Source organism: Vidua macroura, chromosome 10, assembly GCF_024509145.1.
Source record: "Vidua macroura isolate BioBank_ID:100142 chromosome 10, ASM2450914v1, whole genome shotgun sequence".
Taxonomy (NCBI): Eukaryota; Metazoa; Chordata; class Aves; order Passeriformes; family Viduidae; genus Vidua; species Vidua macroura.
This window is the reverse complement of record NC_071580.1, coordinates 7,108,103-7,129,631: the sequence shown is the minus strand read 5'-3', so window position 1 is coordinate 7,129,631 and position 21,529 is coordinate 7,108,103. Positions and strand designations below refer to the sequence as shown.

The following is a 21,529-nucleotide window of genomic DNA, read 5'->3' as shown; positions in this document are numbered from 1 at the left end:
TTTGTCCCCTGACTGTGGCTGAAGTGTTGGTTTGAGATGCTGTCACCGCAGTGTGTCCGTGTGAACCCCTCATCCCGACCATCCACGCAGGAAAACGCTCTGCTGTGCCAACCATCCCCATCCCAGTGTCTGTCTCTGCTCTTTACATGATGAAACAGATGGATGTGGTTGCTGCTCACGGGGTGGAACAAATTCCAGATTGACTGCAAACTTCCCAAGCCAGATGGGTCAGGAGAATAAAGCCTGGTCTTTCCAAAGTTCTGGCCGCCACCAAACCCAGTGTGGACAGGTCCATGTCTTAGGGAGTAATTTAATGCATAAAGTGTCCACGATGCTCCACCCTTACAGCTACCTAAGCAAAAAACCTGCAACTGAAATGCAAGGATCAAGCCCAGACTGGCTTTTCCAAGAGACAAAGTGAAATCCCCCATTTCCAAAATCCTTGATGAATGGAGGACTAATCATGTCTGACTGTGGAGACAGACTCCACAGGAAGCATAATTGGAATCTGATACACAAAGAAGAGTCTAATTCTGCTTTTTGATAATGCACATACGCCCCTGAATTCGTAATCTAAAATATGTCTCTTTGCTCTTTTCCTCTGGAAAATGGTAAAAACATATCCAGCACAGAACAAGACAGATAAATAGTCCCATTTTGTTGTAATGCTCCTAGCAAAAGCCCAGCTTTTAAAATATGACACTTATTTTTTGAATAAGTACTGAGAATTAAATTTAAATTATGCTTTCAATTCACAGATTATTTTATACTATTAGATATGGTTTTATATCATCAAAATTGAAGGCAAATCTTCAAATAACATGAACCAAAAATGTACTGCAGACTCCTGTGGGGCTGTGGCAGTATATGGCAACTGGGAATCTCAGTCACCATTCCAGGGGTAATGAGTGTACTGCGGTAGGCAGAGGAGCATTCCTGGTAATTGAATGGACCTTTCAGTATCTATTTTTTATAATCCTGTCTTCCTATCTCAATTACCTTCCATAAAAGTCACTTTCTTCACACTTACTGGTGTGAAAAAGGATTCAGTAGTTGCAAAATTTAATACTTTAAGCATCAAGAAAGTGATCTTTCAGTTCTAATAGGATTTTGTAGAATGTAACTCTATCCATCTTGCTGTCTCCCTTTATCTATTAAAAGATAATTCATAAGAGACTGGGACAAATGAAAAAAAGATATTTTTTTCATATTAATTGAACCTAGAAAACATGTAAGAAAGCTTGCTGAAGGTTCAAAGATTACCTGGATATTAAGTTATGAACCAATTACTTTTACCTGAAGCAGAGAAATAAGTGAGAAAAATCATGCATAAATTTCGTTTTAATTGCAAAATAACATTTTTGCTTAACCTCTTCACAACTTCTTTGCATTTGTCAGGAGAAAAAAATCTTGCTTCAGAATTACTTCCTAATGAGAAATTTAAACCTAAATATGCCCTTAAGTCAAAGTTTAATTGTGCAGTCAGCTATGAAATTCCCAATTTACTACAGGTCAGTGAACTTCAAAGGATCTGATTCAATCACATACTTCTACCCAGACTTATACTTAAAAATATGATTAACTGCTTTATTGAGCAGTAAAAAAGTTCATGCTTAAGTGCTTTGCCAGCAAAAACAAAAGAAATCTCACAGTGTCACCAGAGTTACTTGTCCCAGATCCATCACACCTAATTTAGATTCCTTATTAGAGTACACGGGTTGGAAAGATACTCAGGGCAGGATCCCTATAAAGCCAACAGAAAGAAAGAAGACCTGCAGTGGGGGGATTCATGTCCATGAAAGTCCTGTGGCCACTCTGCAGAAATGGGAGTCCATGAAAACTTCACCAATAGGAAAAAGAAAAGCAAAGTATATCTTGAAAGCCGTTCCCCACTTCTGCTTTTAACTGAAAAATGTAGGAGCTGCCTACTTAGAATTTATGGGACCACACAGACATTGCTCAGAGCACAGTTTTGATCTCGAGCACTTATAATTTAAAAAGTTAACCCACAAAACACTTAGGGTTTAGAATTTGAATTGGAAAGGAGAAATTTAAAAAGCTGGAATTACATTATAAGAAACATGCTGAAATTCATCCTCCCCTGTGAAAAATGCAGGCTACAGCACATGTCAGAAAAAGAGATATGCTTCATGACTACCCCCCAATTAACTGCACCAGATGCTTAAGGCTTTTTTATGGTCTGTAAGGTATTAGTTAGCATTCAAAGTAGGAACTATTATTTTTTTAAGGGAACTTCATTTGCATGCCAATACTTAGTTGATCTAAGCACATTTATATTTGCTTAAGGGCTTGTGAATAAAATACTCCAACATTTCCACTGCCTAAATTCCACTGTTTTGGTGATTTGGTTTTCATTTGCTTTTTTATATGTTTGTATGTATGTATATATGTGTGTATGCATTTATTTACTTATTTTGGCAGTGGTGGTATGTTTCTGCTTTGGTTTAGTTTTATTTTCTTGCTTGCTTTGTTAGGCTTTTCTTATATTTGTTGTGTTCTGGGGCTTTTTTGTGGGTTTTGGTGGGTTGTTTGGGGTTTTTTAAGTCTCTAACAGGAGATTTTTAAATGCTTCCATTCAATTTTATAAAGGAAACATATTAAAGATAGCTAATATTCAGCTCCCAATGTTGTTAGTAGATTTTCTGATGTGTGTATCAAGGGCTCACTACATGAATTTGATTGCATAATTACAGTTTTCCATATAAACTTAACAGTCCCATTTGAATCAATCATGTTCATTCTAAGCCTCTTAGCATTAGGCTTGCACTGACTTCCAGCCCACTCCATAAATGTGTTCTCAATAAGATTAAAACAGAACGGTGGGATGTTCCTGTGGATGTAATTAGCTTCCCTTCTCTTTTACACCAACCTAAACCAGAATTCACTTCATTTTAACTAAATGAAATACATTCAGATAAAAAAGGTAAAAATCATGTCAGTTTTAATTATTGTCATTATCAAAGTCTGGAGTGCATCGTACATTCCAATCTGCCATCTGAGAATAGTGGCAATTTCCTCACTGATCTTAGGATAACTAGGCTTGAGATCCAATTTTTTTTTATTCTTTTTAAAGGATTAATGATAAATTTATTAGCAGTATGTTCTATACATCTCATATCTGATTTATTACAAAAGCTTTGAGTACTTTATCAGGGGACACATCCTCAGTCCTATTGATAACTATTATTAGGACAGGGTAAATACAAAAATGAATAAATGCATGCTTAGCAGTACAAATATTAATTGATTCTTTACCTCTAAGTTAAATATTGCTCAACATTTATTGCTTTTAGGGCCGTATGTGTAATTTCAGCAGAAATATCCTCATGAGTACAATAAAATTGCCTTGACAATATACTTAAAAGTCATAAATTGGCTGCTCTCCTAAAATTATGTAGATCGCTCTGTCACATAAATTAAATACATTTTTCACAAAATTACAATTTTAATTTGAAATTACCATGGGAATTGATGGTGTATTTTTTTAATAAAGTAAAAAAAATTAACCATACCATTTTATACACTGTAAAATTCTTTACTATTCCTTAAGGACAGAAAGATTGAACAGACTTTTTTTTGTGAATAATATAATACATAAGTTTAGCTCTGGTTTTTATATTAAGTAATAGGAGATACTTTTCAGAAACTTCTTGCTTCTTCACTCATGAATACTCCAAATATGAATATACTGCCCTGTTAAAGAGTTGCAAGCCATGTGCTACAGTTCTAGATTCACTGAACTTGCTGTTTTTTCAGTGCAACTGCTCTACTGAATTGCAATTCACAAACAGCTTATGAGTTTCAAGCTCTCTAATCTGCTGAAAACATCCCAAAGCAACCAGACATGCCATGACAGGGAAAGGCCATGTAACCAGAACTTGTGATTTGGTTCCTATGACCAGACACAGTAACACATCCAAAAACACAGCCTAACTCTAGATATGCTACAGAACTTTGTTTGAGAAGAAAAATCTACAGAAATGACAAGAAAAAAAAAAAATCCATGTGGTTTTCAAGCAATTACATCCCATATGCAAAAATGTAGCAGGGAACTCAAATTATCTATGGTGATGACAAAATGTTGTCTTTGATCACTGCTGTAGATCTTCAGCCTAGATAATGATATGGGGCAGGGGAGAGGTTGAAAGAGAAATCACCAGGTAACACCAGAAATAAAACCCATGGCTAAATGATAAATAAAATCTTCTAACACCCAGGAGGGAGAGGCACTCCATTTTTGATAACAGCTTCCTTTAACTTAAAGAAGTGCATGGAGCATGGATGCATGAATGCAACCAGCAGATTTACAATAAATCACGTTTCTGTATGGGTAAAGGCCAAGCTGTCAGTCACAGTTAAAATATGACAAGAGTAACTTTCCTCCTCTTCGCCCATGGCTCTGATCCAGCAGGACAGTTAAGCACGTGCTTAACCTTGAGTTTTGCAGGGCATTGTTTAAGTGCTCAGCTGGAGCCAGGCCAAAATGCAGGACACAACTCCCATGTTAAACCTCCTTTCACCAGACCAGACTGAACAGAGGGAAGCAGATATTGAGCTGTGAGATGCTTAATTTTACAACATTACACCATAACTTGCACAGGTCAGCACGTAGAAACACAGGCAGGGTGTTGGTGTGACACAGAGATCACAACAAGAGTTGTCACCCAGCAATGCAACTGCTCTGTATGGAGATGCAACATAAACAAAGGTTTAAAACAACACAGCTGGCACATGAATTCAAATATCCCATGCAGTGTCTACAGCAACCCTCCCACAGCTTCTCTGGCTTCGCACAAACCCTGACAGCTGGGGTGACTTAGCTTGTGTGATCTCAGGTAAGAAATTGTCACCTCTGTTTCACACCACGCACCTCCTACTACCTAGCAAGAGAGCACTGGTGAGCAGGGCTGGTGTTCAGAGAGGCAGCAGCACCTGAGTGCTCTTTGCAGGAGGGTGAATGAACTCATCTCAGTTTTAGAGCTTCCCACAGTTCATGTGAGGCAGCAGTCAATTATACCGTGTGTCATGTGCATCTCTTCTGGTGCCATGTGATTCTCTCTTCTGGTGAAAACCAGATATTTGGCTCTCGTGTCAGCTTCATTGGGACATACATTCATAGTCGAGTGACAAGAAGTAGTCGAGCCAAGAAGTAATCATACTTACTACACAAGAGTAAATCAAGTGTGTAAAGCATTAATTTTGAATGTGAAATCTTCATAAACATACTAAAAAAGTGAGAAAATAAAAACAAAACTCATGCAATTAACTTTTATCATGAGACTATTGAGTTTGTCAGGAGTTCCCTCTCCAAACACCTCTGCAACCAGGAAAGGAGTTTTTCCAGTTCTTATCCTGCCAACATAATGATACAAAGACACGACTGTAAGGCCAATACTTCCAGTTATGCTCTAGAAAACAATAACCTACATTCTTAGTTGGGGTTCCCATTTATCAATTTTTAGGAAGAGCCAGGTAGTAGAAATTAATTGATTTCTTTGCTCTTATCCCAGTGAGTGCCACCAAAGTCCCAGGTGTGTGCAGGAAACCTGTCAGTCAGGAAAGCATTGCTGTGTATCATAAAAATTATTAGTGATTGAAATTAGCTAGTGTCTCTGCCTAAACATAACACTTACAAGCTGCTGGAAGCAATCTGACTCTTTCACCTGTTTTTCCAGTGTCACCCAAAGAGCAGACAAGTTTCTCAGAGCAAAGTTCAAATATAGTGTTTTTCCAGTAGAAAATCTGAGTTCAATGTTTCCTGCCTTCTCGCATGCCCGTGACCACATGCTCAATTTCTCTCAGAGCCTTCTGGAGCAGCTCATGTCACTGAGGCAGCCCTACCACCCTCTCACCACACTGAGTGGGCAGTACAGGGAAAAGTCTCAGTGCCCAGGAGCAGCTTTGATGCTGAATTGCACAGGGGATTGCCCAGTAGTAGTTTGGGGTTTCCTAAATTGGTGCCATGAGTAATTCAATCAGGCTCAGGCAACAAAATGGATCCAATCCAAAATTCAATCCAACTCACTTCAGTAGCAAATTACATCTAAATTTTAGATGCTTTTTGAGCCAGTCCTTCTAAAATAAATCCCATATATAGCAGGGGGAAAGCGAGGTGCCTTTGAGAGCTTCCTGAGGGACAGCCTAAATTGGGCAGGCACGATCTCCCTCTGGAGTAGCTTTTCTAGGCATTTATCTCTCCCTATTGAACATGGAAGGAATTTAGGCACTTAATTTAAGAGAACTAGTTCACTCTGTGCCCAAAACATAGGTGCTAATTAGCTGCCCATGCCTGACTGGAAGCCCTCCCAATTTAGAGTCTAAATAATTTATCTTAAAGACTAGCATTATGTTATGTCCTAGTAAAATTTTAAAAAAGAAACAAACCAGCATGCTTTGTGCACTGCAAACAGATCAAGATCAGGAATGCAGTAAGAGAGAGTATGAAATGGGATGGAAGGACCATACCTTAGTTACTGCTAAATCGTCCTTGCTTTGCATATTTTGAAGCAGTGGGGCTGATATCAGACACTTTTAACTCTCCCATTATCTCTCCCAAAGCACCCAAAAGCCCCACTTACATGCTTTTTGGAATGAAAAATTACAGTAGCAGTACTGGGGTAAGAAAACCACCTTTTTCTGCTGTGCTGTTCCCAGAAGACTCATTTGAATTTAGGAGTATCTTATACTATGGATGAGCGTCTTCAGATGTGTTGGTAGTAGGAAATATCAGCCTCCACAGATTTCACATATCCCTCAATTAAAGGAGTGTGTGGGCTTCTTCTTTAATTAAAGTGAATCTTATAGAGAGAATTTAAGTTCCTAGAGACATTATGAGAATTTATGGCACCCACTGGCTAAATTAGTACTGAGATACCTCCATTTTCCCAGGCTGAGTTTGCACCATTTGGCGTGTGTACAGATATTGGGCACATAAATCTGGTGTGGGATCGGCTCCTGCCCCCAGTGCTGCTTCTCCAGCACCCAGGAATGCTGGGTCACTTCCCTGATTTCACTTTGCTTCCCTCATCTGCAACACAGAGATAATATTCCTCAGCTCTGTGGTGGTGCCAGGCTTGATTAATGAACATTTTAAGGCATTCTGTGATTTTCAGCCTGAAAGGTGCTTCAGAACCATAAATTATTGGTTTAATATAGATCATAGTTTTCATCTCATAAATCTTTTATGTACTACTCCAAATTCATGCCTGATATAACTCTAATAACTTGTGCAGCATTAAGCGAGGGATAAATTTTCTACAGTATATGAGGCAGCAAAATGAAATTCCAAGTGTGAGACCAAGGGCTTAACAAGTGGCATTTCTTAACAGAGTAATGTCAGAAACCTACCCCACTGCCCACTTCTCTACAGAAAAAACATCATCTCATGACACTCTAAGACTCTTGTTAAGTCTTAATTCATCATTAAATGTCTACTTCACGTCAAAATAGTATTTTTCTAATATTTTCTATTGCTATGCATACATAGTTTGTGTTGGTTGAGAATTAGTGGCCGTGGTCATGTTTTTGCAATCTGTTTTGACAAAAATATTTGAGTTGAAAGCAGATTATTTTTCACAAGAACAAACCTTTCAATAAGACATTCCTACAGCTTCTAGTCCTTAGCCAAGGGAGCACAGGACCCAGGACTAGGAGGGATCCACTGGGTCACAGTCACATCATAAACAGCACTGTAGAAGGCTTGGCAAAAGCCATTTTAAATAGGTGGGCATTTTGTCCCCGTACAGTAAGAAAAAAATACTGTTCATACATCATCCTATCACTGCTGTGATAGTTCAGTTCTTTTAATAAGCAGATGTTCTCATGCCCAGGTTAGAACTCTGTTATTGGGCCAGCATTTCTCTATAGCTGAAATAACTTTGCTCCTCCAGTGTCATCTGACCACTCCCCCTTTATGTGTGCATGAAGAATAACTACAGTCCTACTCAATCTTCATTTTGTTAGCCTAAGAAAGTCAAACTGTTTTAGTCTTCCTTTAAAATGTAAAAAATCTAATGAACACAATGAAGAAAATTCTAAGGATATGATAACCATCTTTGAAAAGGGGAAAAAAAATTATCAGACCTCATACTTCAGTTAGACCTTCAGCTCTTTATTAAGTCTTATCTCCTTCCCCTCCATGATTCTGATTCTTAACATTATTTCTGGTTTTCCCAGAGTTTATCCTCTGACCTCTGCAGCAGGTTTGGGCAATAAACTGTTTTTCCAGCTGGTCTTCAGATTTTCTATTCTTCACTGTCTGCAATGAGTGAGCTTGGGTACTTTGGTTCTCTTAATGTTTCTTCATTTCATCCTTCCCCCATTCTTTCCTATTAAAGAAAATTTCCATGGAATGTAATGGGAAACTTGATAAGCATCTGAATCTTATGTGATAATGTACCCTACTGATAGTCTTACACACACAGAAACAGAGTATTTCCTATGAAGTTTTTATATTTTCAATTATTCCTACAGAACCTCTTCTTTCTTCCCTCCTGTCCCTCTCCAATGGTCTAGGACTTTTCTTTATGCTGTGTAAATGCAAAAAGAAAAATATATACAAGCAACTTTTACTGATATTGGGATAAAATTTTTAAATATTATAGTTTTTTGGAAAAGACTCAACTCTGAACTTAAGGCATCCACATGTTTTTCAAAATAGTCATGAATAAGGATTGTCACCAAATCATAGAAAGAACACATAGGTCTGCTTAATTCCTAAATATAATCATTAGGTAAATTGGTAGACCAGGGGATAATGGAAATCAAAGGTGTGCACTTGATATAAATGCAATCTCCAATCAAGTGCTGACATTTACCAAAGTAAGCAGGTGCCTTCTGTGCATTGAATGAGACAGCAACCTGGACAGGCAATCCAGAGTGAAAGCCCCCATGATTAATTCCCTGGTGAGGTGCATCTGCAGCCTGGGTTTAGCACATGTACAGCTGGAGTTTGGGACAGCATCACTGCCAGGTCTCTAAATTCACACGCCACACTTGCACGTTGTGCTGCACTCAGCTGGGCAGGCAATCACTCATCTGTCTTCCATGGAAACTGGTGTTTCACTGCAGAACTCTGAGGTCCTGGGCAGATGCATTTGTGCAAGACTTGCAACACAGCAAGTCAGTGTTAGATATCAGCTTGAATGTTTGATCCAACAAAATAGTGGGCTTGTTATTCCAATAGCTCCAGTATTTTGCTGCAGCTTTGCAATACACAAATCAAGTACTGAACAGCAGTGAATCTAATCTGGTTTGCTGTAATAACTTCAGAGATAATCCTGCTGCTGGAGTAGCTCAGGGCCAGTATTTAACAAATATGAGGGTGAGTAAATACCCTTTTTAGTCCATGTTAGCATCCTAAGTTTAAAAATTCAAACGTAACTGAGAGAAAACTTTGAAAATTCAACAATAGAAAAAGAGTTAGAACAGAAGGTCGAGAAGGAGATGGAGAGGATAAAATAAAGCTGAAAAAGCTCCAGACAAAAGCAACAGTGGAACAGCATTTTTTCAGATAAAGAAATTAAGATACTAATATAAAGTAAGTGCACAGCACACCATCAGACATCTCTCAATTTAGGTCTTAATCCTTTAATCAGAGATAGATGGCAAAGAGGAGACTTTTATTTCTGAGATTTGTACAGTTTTATCTTTCTAATTGTGATACATTAAATAGCCTGTAATACAGAGATTTCTATGAAGTAGCAGAACACCATTGCATTCATCCAATTAAAAATGGAAAACTGTTCATAAATAAAAAGCATTTTATGAGTCTTCCCACAGCCAGAACTCATGCAGGAAGTTCATACACTCACCAGGCTCCATCCACTGTCATTCACACATCATTTTATGGCAGAGAAGCATTTCCTGTCTCAGCAGGTTACTGTTTAGTGGGCTAATGCTTATTTGCAAGATGAAATGCTATTGTGGAAGTTCTGTGGGGAAGCATGTTACTTGTGGAAAGAAAAAAAAGGCCACTTCAAAAAAAAAAAAAAAAGGAAAAAGAAAAAGCCCTGCTTAGCCTCCTGGTGATAGAAAAGGGCAACTTCACCATGGATTTGAAGGGAGCTGCATCAGGCCCTGTAACTTTAGCCCTATAAGCAATAGTATGCAATAAGTGCTAAGGAAAAATCATCTTGCTGCTTTATTTTTTGTGTGATTTGTTAAACTGGAATATAATTTTGCCCCAAAAGAGTAACTAAACCTCATTTTATTTTCATCCCAGTGCTATTTGTGCATCATCTAATTGCAATATCTTACTCTCACAATTCAAAATAAAAGCACATTATATTGTGAGACTATGTTTTATTTCTGTAAATTCTGCATCCCAAGAACAGTCTGTGACCTGGGGTTCTTTGTTGCTAGCTGGTGAATGAGCAACAGGAGAGCAGACCCCTCCTGAGCCCCTCCATTGATGACTTTCTCTGTGAAACTAAGCCAGAAGCTGTTGCAAGGCCTGTAACATCGAATACTGCAGGTAAACAACCTTCTTTACTATCCCTCACTAGAGAAAAATAGTTTTAGCTTTAGCTTCATTATGGCACATTTTTGTCAAGTGATTTCTTGGTTTGTTACTGTGGGCACAAAACCACAAGTGGCATTAAATCGCAATTGCCTGACCTGTTAGAAGGAAAACTTTGTTCATTACATTTTAGGGGAAATCTGGTGTGATTCAAATCACATCAATTCTAGCAATCTTTGGGGCTGAAATGAATGCCATTTGTTTAAGTCTCACAGGATGTACCATATGAGTCTGAATCAATTCTCTGTATTTGGTTTTGCACAATTTAACCTATGGGAAAACCCAGATTTAGTCTTGGTTTAATCAAACACATTCCTTATCCTAAAAAGATTTTTTTTTGTGAAATCTTGAATGAGATGTTAGAGAGGAAAAGGAGGGAGGTATCAAAATCCTTGATCCAGGCTGAGATCAGACACTTTGCTAGTGAAAGGATTTAATATATTTCTTACCTCCTTTGTGTTGTAATGAGGTAGTGGAGAAGGTAATAAAATCTAAGAGTGAATCCTGAAAACCTTTTGAATTATACTGAATTCTCTTTGAAGTATTGTCATTTGGAAGTATTTTTAGAAATCATCCCACTCCTACTCAGTATCTGTGCAGAGGTAATCGATGCTGTTGAGCAGATCAGCTGAGACAATAATATCAGCACTGCACTACTGGGCTCTCTTCCTGTCTCATAAAAGGACTTGGCTTGTTAGAAGCCATTTAATTAAAATTTATATCCATGCAAATTATTAAATGAATAATTGACAGCTGAGTGATTATCTTCACATCTAATTAATGTGTCTAAAGCAGCATGCAAGTTCTAGTAACAAAAGCTGAAATACTGAATTAGGTAACAACTGTAAGTAATATTTTTTCCCTTTAAAAGATATAGCTGAAGATATTACAGGCATGAATAGAACTATTTCAGATTGTTCAAAAATTGTGCTTGTTTTAAAATGTACCTGTAAATTCTACACCTTCCTTGAATATCTATCAGATTGGGGTGGGGGTGTTAATTAGATTTATTTAATAATAAAACAAAAAAATATTCTATGAAGATTGATGAAATTCAGTGATTTCCAAGAACAAAGGTAAAGCACTGCAAGAGGTAATGCAAATTGATTTTTCAAAAACACCTGCTCTGTAACATGATGAAAAAAAATAAGTTTTTCTACCTTTTACATGCTAAAGAAGTGTGAATGTTACTCTTTAGGCAAATTTTAAAAGAAGAGCTGAAATTGAACATTTCTTTCATATTGATACAGTCCTTAATAGAAATGGCATTAGACTTTGTATTCAGTATTTATGGCCCAAGCACCAACAACAAACAGCAACAACAATAGAAAACATAAATTAACCTCTTCATTCCTTTTTGACCCAGGTACACCCCCAAAGCTATCCCCAAAAGAATTGTGGCACAACAGCACTGCCCTAAGCAGCTGTTAGCAGGACTTAAAACATCTAAGATTAAACCAAGTATTATCTAAAGGCTCAACTGAACAGGGAACCCTCACAAAAGGTGAAAACCTGTGAAGACCCCAGCCATAAGATCCCAGATGTCTTTAAGATTTTTAGAGAAAAAGCCTTTTTTGCAAGTCCACTAAATTGCATTCATTTAAGCACTTGAAATCCCCAGGCATATTTTAATATACTGGTCATCATCTTTAGCCAGAAAATACACACTCACTCTAGCCAAATGCAAGCACATCAGTAATTTTTTTTCCCCAATTAAAACAAGTCTTAAAAAGTGAGATATTTGAATTAAAACAACATTGAATTTTAACATTTTGTCTCTAAGTATTATCAACAGGTCTGGATCTCTTGGATCTTAGTGAACCTGTCTTACAAACCCAAAACAAAGCAAAGAAATCAGAGAATCCTTCAAGAACTGAAGGCTTAAAAGCTTCAACCCACAGAAAGAAGACAGAGAATCCTGACCTGATCAGTGTGGATTCTGAGCAGAAAGCCCAGGCTGCCAGAGTTGCAGACAAGTCTTCTCTAGATTTAGGTAAGAGTGTAGCTGTTTTATCAGTGCTCCCTTGCCCTGCTTAGCACAAGTCTCTCCTGGCTACTATCACAAAAAAATGAGCAACACCAGAATTTTTGCTGCACCACATTTCAGCAGTGTAGCATTTGCTCCCCATTATAAACAACCTGAAGCACTTTAAACCTCACTGTGAACACATATTACATTTTGCCTCAGCCATTATACCTATTAAGTTGACCCTAAGTGTGCTAATAAAGTTTTGAAATTTCTTTGGAAAAGGAATTTAGTCAGCGTGTGTAAAATGGTAGAAAAATCTGTAGGGGCGTGATGAGAAATTGGTAAAGGACACAAATAAGAGGCAGCCCATATTGATGTCCTTTTCAGAACTGCAGGTGTCAGAAATGCACATTTATGTTTGTAAATACTGCTTTATCTATGCACAGCAGAGAAAAAAATATCCGTTCTTGACAAGAGAGATATATTTATACAGGCTGAAAAAAAAAATCCCCAAAACAACTCAATTTCCTGCCAAGCCTGATCTATCGACAAGCTTTGGAAAAGGTGAATTTGATTTAGTTCCATCCAAACTAAATTACTTGCAGTGCAACTGAGAAATTTGCAAGGTAAATGTAATTTATACCAAGGCAGCAAATTTTCCATTCATCATCACAGAAATTCTTTCAGAGACCTTTATCTTCAAACAGGAGCTGAACATCTGATCTTTGCAAAGTGAGTCTGACATGACTGAATAACATCAGTTGCCTACATAGTCATTTTTACATGTTAGTCTCTAAAAGAAGCTTCATTTTCACAATTTGTCCAAATTACATACAAATCACTGATTTTAAGTCGAGTTACACTGACATTCTGACCATGAATGCTAACAGATTCAGAAAAGTGTTGTGAATTTCCAAATATTTTCACACCATATCAACTAGAAAGGTGCACAATATTTCTTTAAGTTGGACCATTATTAAAATATAGGCTTTGGTGGCATTATTTTCTCTATAACACACACTTTACAGAGGAGATAAAATTCTCAGCAGTAGTTTCTTGAAAGATTCATATATATTCTTTATTTTTCAGTTGATATTCAGACACAGATAGAGAAATGGGATGATGTCAGTTTTCATGGAGACAGGAGTAGCAAGGTCCACCCTTCTGCAGAGCGAACATCATCATCATCCAGAGCTCCATCAAAAGAGATTTTATGGTACAACTTTTTGCTTTCCTTAAAAAAATATTTCCAGCCCAGCTTTCTTAATTCATAGAAATACTTTCTTAATAACAAATCATAATTTAAAACCTATTATGGTGACATTAAATGTGTTCAAGTACATATTTTTGACAATGTATCATAAGGAAGTGCACTATAAAATGCCATTTTGCCAGCAATTTTTAATGTTGTGGAAAGTAGCAGGTGCAATTACTTAATAAATGGTGGTGAGAATTCTACAGAGACATGCAGTGAAATCCTTTATTGTGGTGGCTGATTTTTAGACACTGGCTGAGGCACAGACTTGTGTCTTTGTCTAGCCTCAGTTTCCCTGTCTATGAAATAGAAGAGAACACAAAGAAGGATCCAGGCACTTTTGATTAAATGTTAGTGCAAGTCAAACAATTGAGCTGAAAGAAATAACCTGATTAATCACTGTGTGCTTGTGAACCTGAAAGACATAGGGCAGCGTGCCCTAGTGCTGAGTGTGTAATGCATTATTTCTAGGTCCACAGAAAACAGATCACAGTCTGAGCTGACTAATGTCAAGAGTGCCTTGGACTCTGATTCAGCATCAGAATTAGAACTTGCACCTGCAATACAGGTAAGAGGATTTGGTAGATTTATTAACCATAAAAAGATAAGGAGGGACTTCCCATTGGCTAATCACTGACATCCTGGGAGAACTGTTCAAGGGATATTTTCAGGATCATCAGGGAAAACATCTTCACACACCTCTGAAATGAACAGGTTATGAAATTGAATATGTCAGCACCTGAAACATTCAGAGTTTAATACTGCAGTGAACTGTGGCCTTCCTGTACAGAGGGGAAAACTTCAAACTACAATTTACAGCACCTTCTTTTCTCCCCTCCCTCCAGTTCTGAAATTCAGACTTGTAGTGGTTCCCTACCCATGTTGAATTCTATCCTTTAGGTCTCTTGGTCAGGCAGGAACCCCAGAACTGGGAAATTGCTGAGGAAAACAGGAAGCAATCATGACAGCAATGCTCATTAGCAGTTTATCTCCACAGGTGGGGGAGCAGTGTGGTCACAGGACTTTTTCCTGCTGGAAAAGGAACTCTAATTCGGAGGGCTCTGGGCTAAAGGTTTGTAGATTTGCCCAATTCCACTGTTGTATTGTGTCTTGGACAGGTCTTGTTGGAAATGATTACTGAGGGTTGCATGTATGTATGCACACACAGGTACAAATGTGTACAAACACATTTATATATGTATTCTGATGGATCAGGTTGTTCACACACCTTCTTTGCTGCTTCTTACTTTTTAATGGAAAGACTTCAGCCATTGCCACTGGAAGGGGGAAGAGAGAGTTTTCTGATGGATTAGCTTTTAGTTGAAAACAGTTTTCTCGCCTCCCACAGCTATTTTTAGGCTTGGACTTCAAAAACCTTCTGTCAGATAGAAAATCTGGAAATTAATGAAAAATAATTGCCTCATTTGAAAATGGAAAAATAAAAAAATGAGACACTACTTGCCAAATGTATACCCTGAGATTATACACCTTTTTTTTTTTTTTTTTTTTTCCCCAGAAAGTAGAAACAGAACCCAGTTATCAGATCCATTTTTGGGGTTTTTTCTTAGGCACAAACATGTTCTTTACTTCACTGCCATCTCTACATTACAAGCAGGGTTTTTTTTCCTCTGGAAAGCCTCACACTAGTTGTGATGCATGATACCTTCCCTTTCTCGACAATAGATTTGTACATCTTAGTAATGGAAAATACTATTACACAATGCCATCTACTTGAAATGGATGGTGTGTTCTCATGTGCTTTGAGCTCATATTGAAGCACCTCTGACTCTCTTTTAGGAAGCTGCTCCTCAGCCCAGCAGATCCAAATTCCAGGACATTTGTGCTCAACCAAGACGTGTGTAAGCCAAGTAGACAGTCACAGGATTTAAATGCTGTGGCTTTCTGTAAAAGCAATTGTAAATGCAGTGTATTTCTACTTGGTCTATATGGTCTATTTCCTTTTTCTCTTCCACTAGAATAACTGCATAAGCAAAAATCCACATTTTTCACTCGGTTTAAGTTCAGTCAGTTGAGGCTCCATAATGTTTTTTAAAATGACTGTTACTTCAAAATAAAAAAACATGAAGTTGAATAAGCCTACTTGAAAAAAAAGTCTTATCTGTTGTCTTGGTACATTTCATGTTTTGTTGTGGTTTGTCGTAACCTGCTTGTTTCAAACCTGTCGTCCATTTGAGCAACAAAATGTTAAAATAACATAATAAATTAATGAAGAGAAATGACCTGATGTGAGAACGTGTTCTTATTCTAGGTAGGTTACTCAGAAATGTGGTTTTGTTCACTGCCTCCTTCATCCTGCTCGTACTTGGACTGTCAGAGTTGTCAGCTCCCAGCACTCAGGCTCATCTGTCTTGACTGAGTTCTTAATCTGCTTGCAAAAGAAATCACTTTAGGGCCTTTATCAAAGCATATGTTTTCCATACTTTGTCCTCTATAGGTCTTGTCTATCTCATTTAAGGGTAACCTTTGCAAATACAACGCATTCTGCCATACCCTAAAGATTTCATCTTGTCAAACTTGCTGCAGTTTTCCATCAGCAGTTTCCCAATCACCTCATCACTCATCTTTGACATGTTAGATTTAGCTCCTCAAAGTGAAATGCTAAGTAACTAGGTCATATTTTCATTAAAATTATGCAATCTTCTTAACAAAATCCTTTATTTACCAGCACTTGTGCCAATACAAATTCCAAAAGACAAGCTTTGAGCTACAAGGGAGAAATGTGTTTGAAGGCTGTAATGGGCAGTGGTCACTGGTGGCTGTCACTGGATGTGGCTGTCTTGCTTCTCAGCATTTGCTCACATCATATTTTACATATGATTAACTCTTAAACTGCATTGGCCCAAAGTATTCTTGTTCTTTCTTTTATCTGCCATTCTGAAAAGTTCCTTGTTATGCTTTTATTGGTATTGAGATATCCTACAGTGTTTGGGGGAAGGGGGAGATTTTGAAGGGTTGTTTTTAATCTTAAAATTATAAACTGTAGAGGAAGGGAATATGTTCCATTTTCTCTGCATAAAGTCTGCTCATGCTTTAACTTTTTAAATAAATATTTTCCTGGGCATTTTAACTATTTAATTGCTCATAGAGTATACAAAACCCCTGACATGCTAAAATTCTGTACCTAATTCTAATATGTCAATGCTCTTAGACAAAGGTATAGTGCAAATCTTGTAAAACTTGAAAATCTCCAGTTTGAGGCAAGAGTATTTAGAATGTGAAATTAATTCCCCCCTTCTGCAAAATAGCTACAGAAAGACTAATGGCCCTAACTTCCCTTGGATGTGCCATTTGCTCTAAGGAAATGAAGAGTTACAAGGGACAGATTTAGCTCATTATTTGAAGACTTGATCAATAGTTAGGACTGTAATTTAAGCCTCTCACCAACAGTTAAAGTCCAACAGCACATAAGGAGAATACAAGTGCAGGAAAGTGTGTGCAAATGCATTGGAATGGGAGGGTTTGTCCCTGAACACAGAAGCCATGATCAGCTACAGCACCTGCGTTGTAGAGAGGGGAGAATATCAAACCTCAGTGTGCAGGGTCCAGCCCTGGACACAGCCTGGCCCGCCTGGGGGGGCTCCTTGGGGAAGGCCCCACCCCATCACCTGCTGAAGCTGTGGAGCTCTCCAGGGCTGCCCCTCCACTCCCATCCCCTCTCCCCTGACCAGCAAAAAGCAGCAAATCTGGGGCTTTTCAAGAGGCTCTTCATTTCTGGGTGTCACAACCCACAGGACAGCTCTGCATTGTCCTGTGTGCAAATGCAGCTGATGTGGCTTTTGTTCATGTTCATTTAAGGGAGGGGAAAGTCTGTTTCTGTGGGGATGATGTGGGGACAAAGTGTCATGTGGCAGAGGAGGGGACCTCTGTGCTTCTTGTCCTCTGCCCCCTCACCTCTGTGCTGCCCCTGGATGCTCACTCTGCCCTTCTGCAGTACAGCTCAGTCTGAACATCCTCATTTACAGCACTGTCCTTGACCTAAGGAATGGCAGTCACTGGAAACAAATGGGTAAAAAGCAGAAGTAATCAAACTGTTTGCAGGAGCCAAGTCATAAATAATGAAAAGGCCAGGAACATAATTAGAGCCTATCAATAGAGTGCTGTGTCAAGAAAAACAAATTTAATTCTTTGATCGGATTACAGGTCGAGTTGATAAATGTTGATGTCTGATATTCTACAAGAGTTCTGAATTAATATGTCGTATTCTGATTGTAAAATTGACACAACACAATGTGAATAAAGCAGTTGTTAAACAGATTAAACCTGGCCAGCCTGAGGTCTCAGGAGCAGTAGTTATTTACTAGGATTCTAATCACATAGGGATTGTTCTGGGATTCCAAAGACAATGTTCTTCAGTTTTATTGATCTGAAAATAAACATGCAAGCAAATTCCTCAGAGAATTTCCATGTGATGCAACAGTGGAATAAAAAAAAATAAAAAAAAAAAAAAGAAGAGCTATGTAAAAAGGAGCTGGTGATCAAGGCAACTGTATAAATGCACATTGCAATAGAGTCCCTTAGAAAATCACACATTTCAGAGCAAGAACACGGGCTCTGCTTACAACACTGTGCTTTGTGTCAGTTTGAAACAACAGGAGTGTTCCCTGTGCAGTACTGGGGGAAGAGGAGTCTGTAGCAGCAAACATAATTAATGGGAAACAGGAGATCACCTGGTTTCTGCATAGAGAAGCAGTAAGACAGGTGCTGGAATAAAGGGCTCATTTTGGTTGTCTGTATGGCTATAGAAAATTAAGGGGGAGAGTAAAAGTGACACAAAAAGGTTAAAATCTGAATGTTTCATATTGAGAATATTTAATATTTTGATGCTTTTATATTATTAAATGTCTTATATCACTAAAACCTGATTAAAATTATCAGTATCTTTCTACAGAGAAAATAAGGAGTATTAAAAAGTAAGAAAAAAAAAAGAAATAATAGAGGAAAGCTGAAATTAAAATTAGTAAGAGAAACAAGGAGGGCAGTTAAACAAATTGAAAACAAAATGATGACATTAAGGCCTCTTGATAACTTTAAATTAAACTCAAGCAGCTTCCTCTAAGACATTTATTCCAGACAACCTCAGTTTATTCTCTGAAGAATATAATTTTGGTTCCATGGGTGTTGAGTGACAAATGCCATCATGTGATACACAGACGAATGATCTGAACCAGTTATCTCTTCTGCCCTAAATTCTATTAATCAGTAAAAGAACTGTTTTATGTATAGGACTGGGGTTTGGTTTGTTTTCAATGACAACCTGAAATCTCTTCCTGGCTTCACCAAATGAAAATTTGTATTTTCCAAACATGGGCTAGAGGTAGAAGATGTGAAAGCAGAAGCAACAGATCCTCAGTGTGGACATTCCCTCACACTCTGAGATTCCTGTCAGAGCCAAGTGCAGAGGCCAGCACAGGAGAACACTCACAGTGCCCTCCACCACCACGAGCTTCTCACAGAAATTGTGCTGTATCCTTGTTTTCTTACCTCATGTGTTTCATCCACTCAATGTACCCTTCACTCATCACTCTAACTGAGAGACCAAAGCCTCAGGAACAAAACAGAAAACCTAGGGCTCATTTGACAAATGAATGTCATCTTTCTAGGCAAAAAGCCATGTGTGTACCACCATGGAGAAATGTGTTTGACCATACATCACATGTGGCATATATGAGTGTCAGATGTTCCATCCCAGCAGAGCCCATTCCAACGTTTGCAGAGCCCAATGAGTCTGATGTGATCAAAATTAGTCTTTCAGCAGTGAGGTTCACAGAAATTTAATATTACAAGTGCAGTCATCAGAAATACAATCAGGGAAATTAATGCAATTGGAAGCACGGGCACACAAGTTGCTAATGAGTTTAACCTCTTGACAAACACTGGGGAAGGGATTAGCAGTCAGAGCCTTGTTTAGCAAGATTAGGCCACTTTGTGCTTTTTCTGCCGTCCTTAAATATTGTTTGGTTTTGTACAGTGCTTTTTATAAAAAAAAAACTCCCATTGTTTTTAGAAAATGAACAGGGAAAAAGTTATTATGTGCTTCCCGTGGGATTGACCAATAGTATGGTACATAAGAGAGATGCTGATTGTTAAAAGGCTTTGCCCTTCCAGTGGTATCCAGGGCAAACCTGGCTCTCCAATGTGAACCCAAAAGAAAACCTGAAAGAAAACCACAAAATGTGCAGGGGAAAAAAAATATATATTTTCTTCCTGGCTCGTAGTCAGTGGAAATCACTGCCACAGTCATAATGCAGGAGGAACAAGGAGGGTAAAAGTCTTATACAATATAGTCAGCTCTCTCCTTTTGTAGTCCAAGCCTTGCACTGCCTTTTCTTGTATGTATCTTTCACACATCTTGAGTGAAAAGAAAAATCTGAAAAAGATAAATTACTCTACTTCCCATGAGAAGTGGTCTCTGCTACAGCGTAAGAGAGTTCAGAGGAATTCATGCATGGAAACAAGTAGTTTTTCCCAAGAAAAAGGCCATTTGGGGCTCTAGACAATTAAAGAAATAACTCAGAAGTGTGACAGAGGGTCTATCATCCCTTTCTGATTTATTCTTTTATTTTTTAGGCACGGTCAAGTAAGGAGCAGCGTTGGGGAACACCTCTTCTCTCCAGAAATCACTCCTTGGAGGAGGAATTTGAAAGAGCAAAGGCAGCTGTTGAGGTATTATTTCATTTTCTGTTTTCATTTTCAGCTGATGTTCTACAGATTTCTTTTTTATCTTGCAGCACAAGCAGAGGAGAGAGTTGGAATTGGATTATTTAAAACAGAGAAAATGTGCAATTCATGGAGCTATTAATTTAAAATATCAGCTTGTCTCTTTAAAAACAGGAAATCCAAAACACTTAGCTATAAAAAAAAATTAGAGAGAACCAAGTTTTTAAGCTGGATTTTTATTGCTAGAGCAAATGGGTAAATGCCCCATAAATGTAGCTAACTCCAAACCACAAGTAAAAGAGGGAAACATTTCTCCCCAGCAATTTTGTGCCATCGGTTCTTTACACCCAGGCACAAACCAAGTCTCCCCTGTGCAACCAGAGCTCAGAACCACTGATGAACAGCACAATTACCTGCTGTAAAGCAGAGCTGTACAGAGGCACCAACCATGCACCATTTTCACATTTTTACAACCAGTGGCAGAATGCTTAGCACAGGAGTATTCTTGTTTCCTGGTAAATCTATCTGGTTTGAAAAGACAGAAGTCTTTGGATAGTTCTCCTATTGCACTTCTGGGGTTTTTTCACTGACTTCCACATTTCCAACATCTAAAGCATCTCTTGAGTGTTGTCCTATACCACTAGTCCAAATTAACCCTGTCTATACACATGAAGTAGAACACAGGTTTTTTAGCAGAACTCCACAAAAAAATTAGATATAAGCATTGGTCTGGAGCATCATTATCTTCATTATCTTCTCAGGGGTTCTATGGGCAACCCTTCAAAATCCCATCAGCACAAAGAGCCAAGACAGCTCCATCCCAGCAAGGACAGAATTTCAGGCTAAATTATGTAACAGCCACTGAAATGAGTTCTTAGGGTGCAGAGGATGAAGCTGTGAAACTAGTTCCTCAAAACTGGTTATTTTTAGCATTTTTAGCACTGCAGGCTCATTAGTCTCCAAGCCATCCAGAACACTTTAGGAATGTTTGAGTTTAGGTTAAATTTTAGTCATGTATTTTAATACTCTTCTAACTCAAGTTATATGCCAGTCTAATTCCAGTGTTGACAGTTGAACTATTCTAGAT

General features: G+C 38.1%; 1 protein-coding gene across 4 annotated transcripts in view; it reads left to right on the top strand.

Moving 5' to 3' along the window:
- PEX5L (peroxisomal biogenesis factor 5 like) overlaps positions 1-21,529 on the top strand; it is a 105,034-nt gene that overhangs the window by 65,957 nt on the left and 17,548 nt on the right. Inside the window, exons 3-8 of one of the 4 annotated variants that reach the window (XM_053986494.1) lie at positions 10,384-10,495; positions 12,324-12,533; positions 13,599-13,725; positions 14,236-14,332; positions 14,762-14,836; positions 20,353-20,448. In XM_053986494.1, coding sequence (XP_053842469.1) covers positions 10,384-10,495; positions 12,324-12,533; positions 13,599-13,725; positions 14,236-14,332; positions 14,762-14,836; positions 20,353-20,448 — 717 coding nt within the window. The remainder of the gene's footprint in view (positions 1-10,383; positions 10,496-12,323; positions 12,534-13,598; positions 13,726-14,235; positions 14,333-14,761; positions 14,837-20,352; positions 20,449-21,529) is intronic. The other 3 variants (XM_053986496.1, XM_053986495.1, XM_053986497.1) reach the window with 3 other exon arrangements.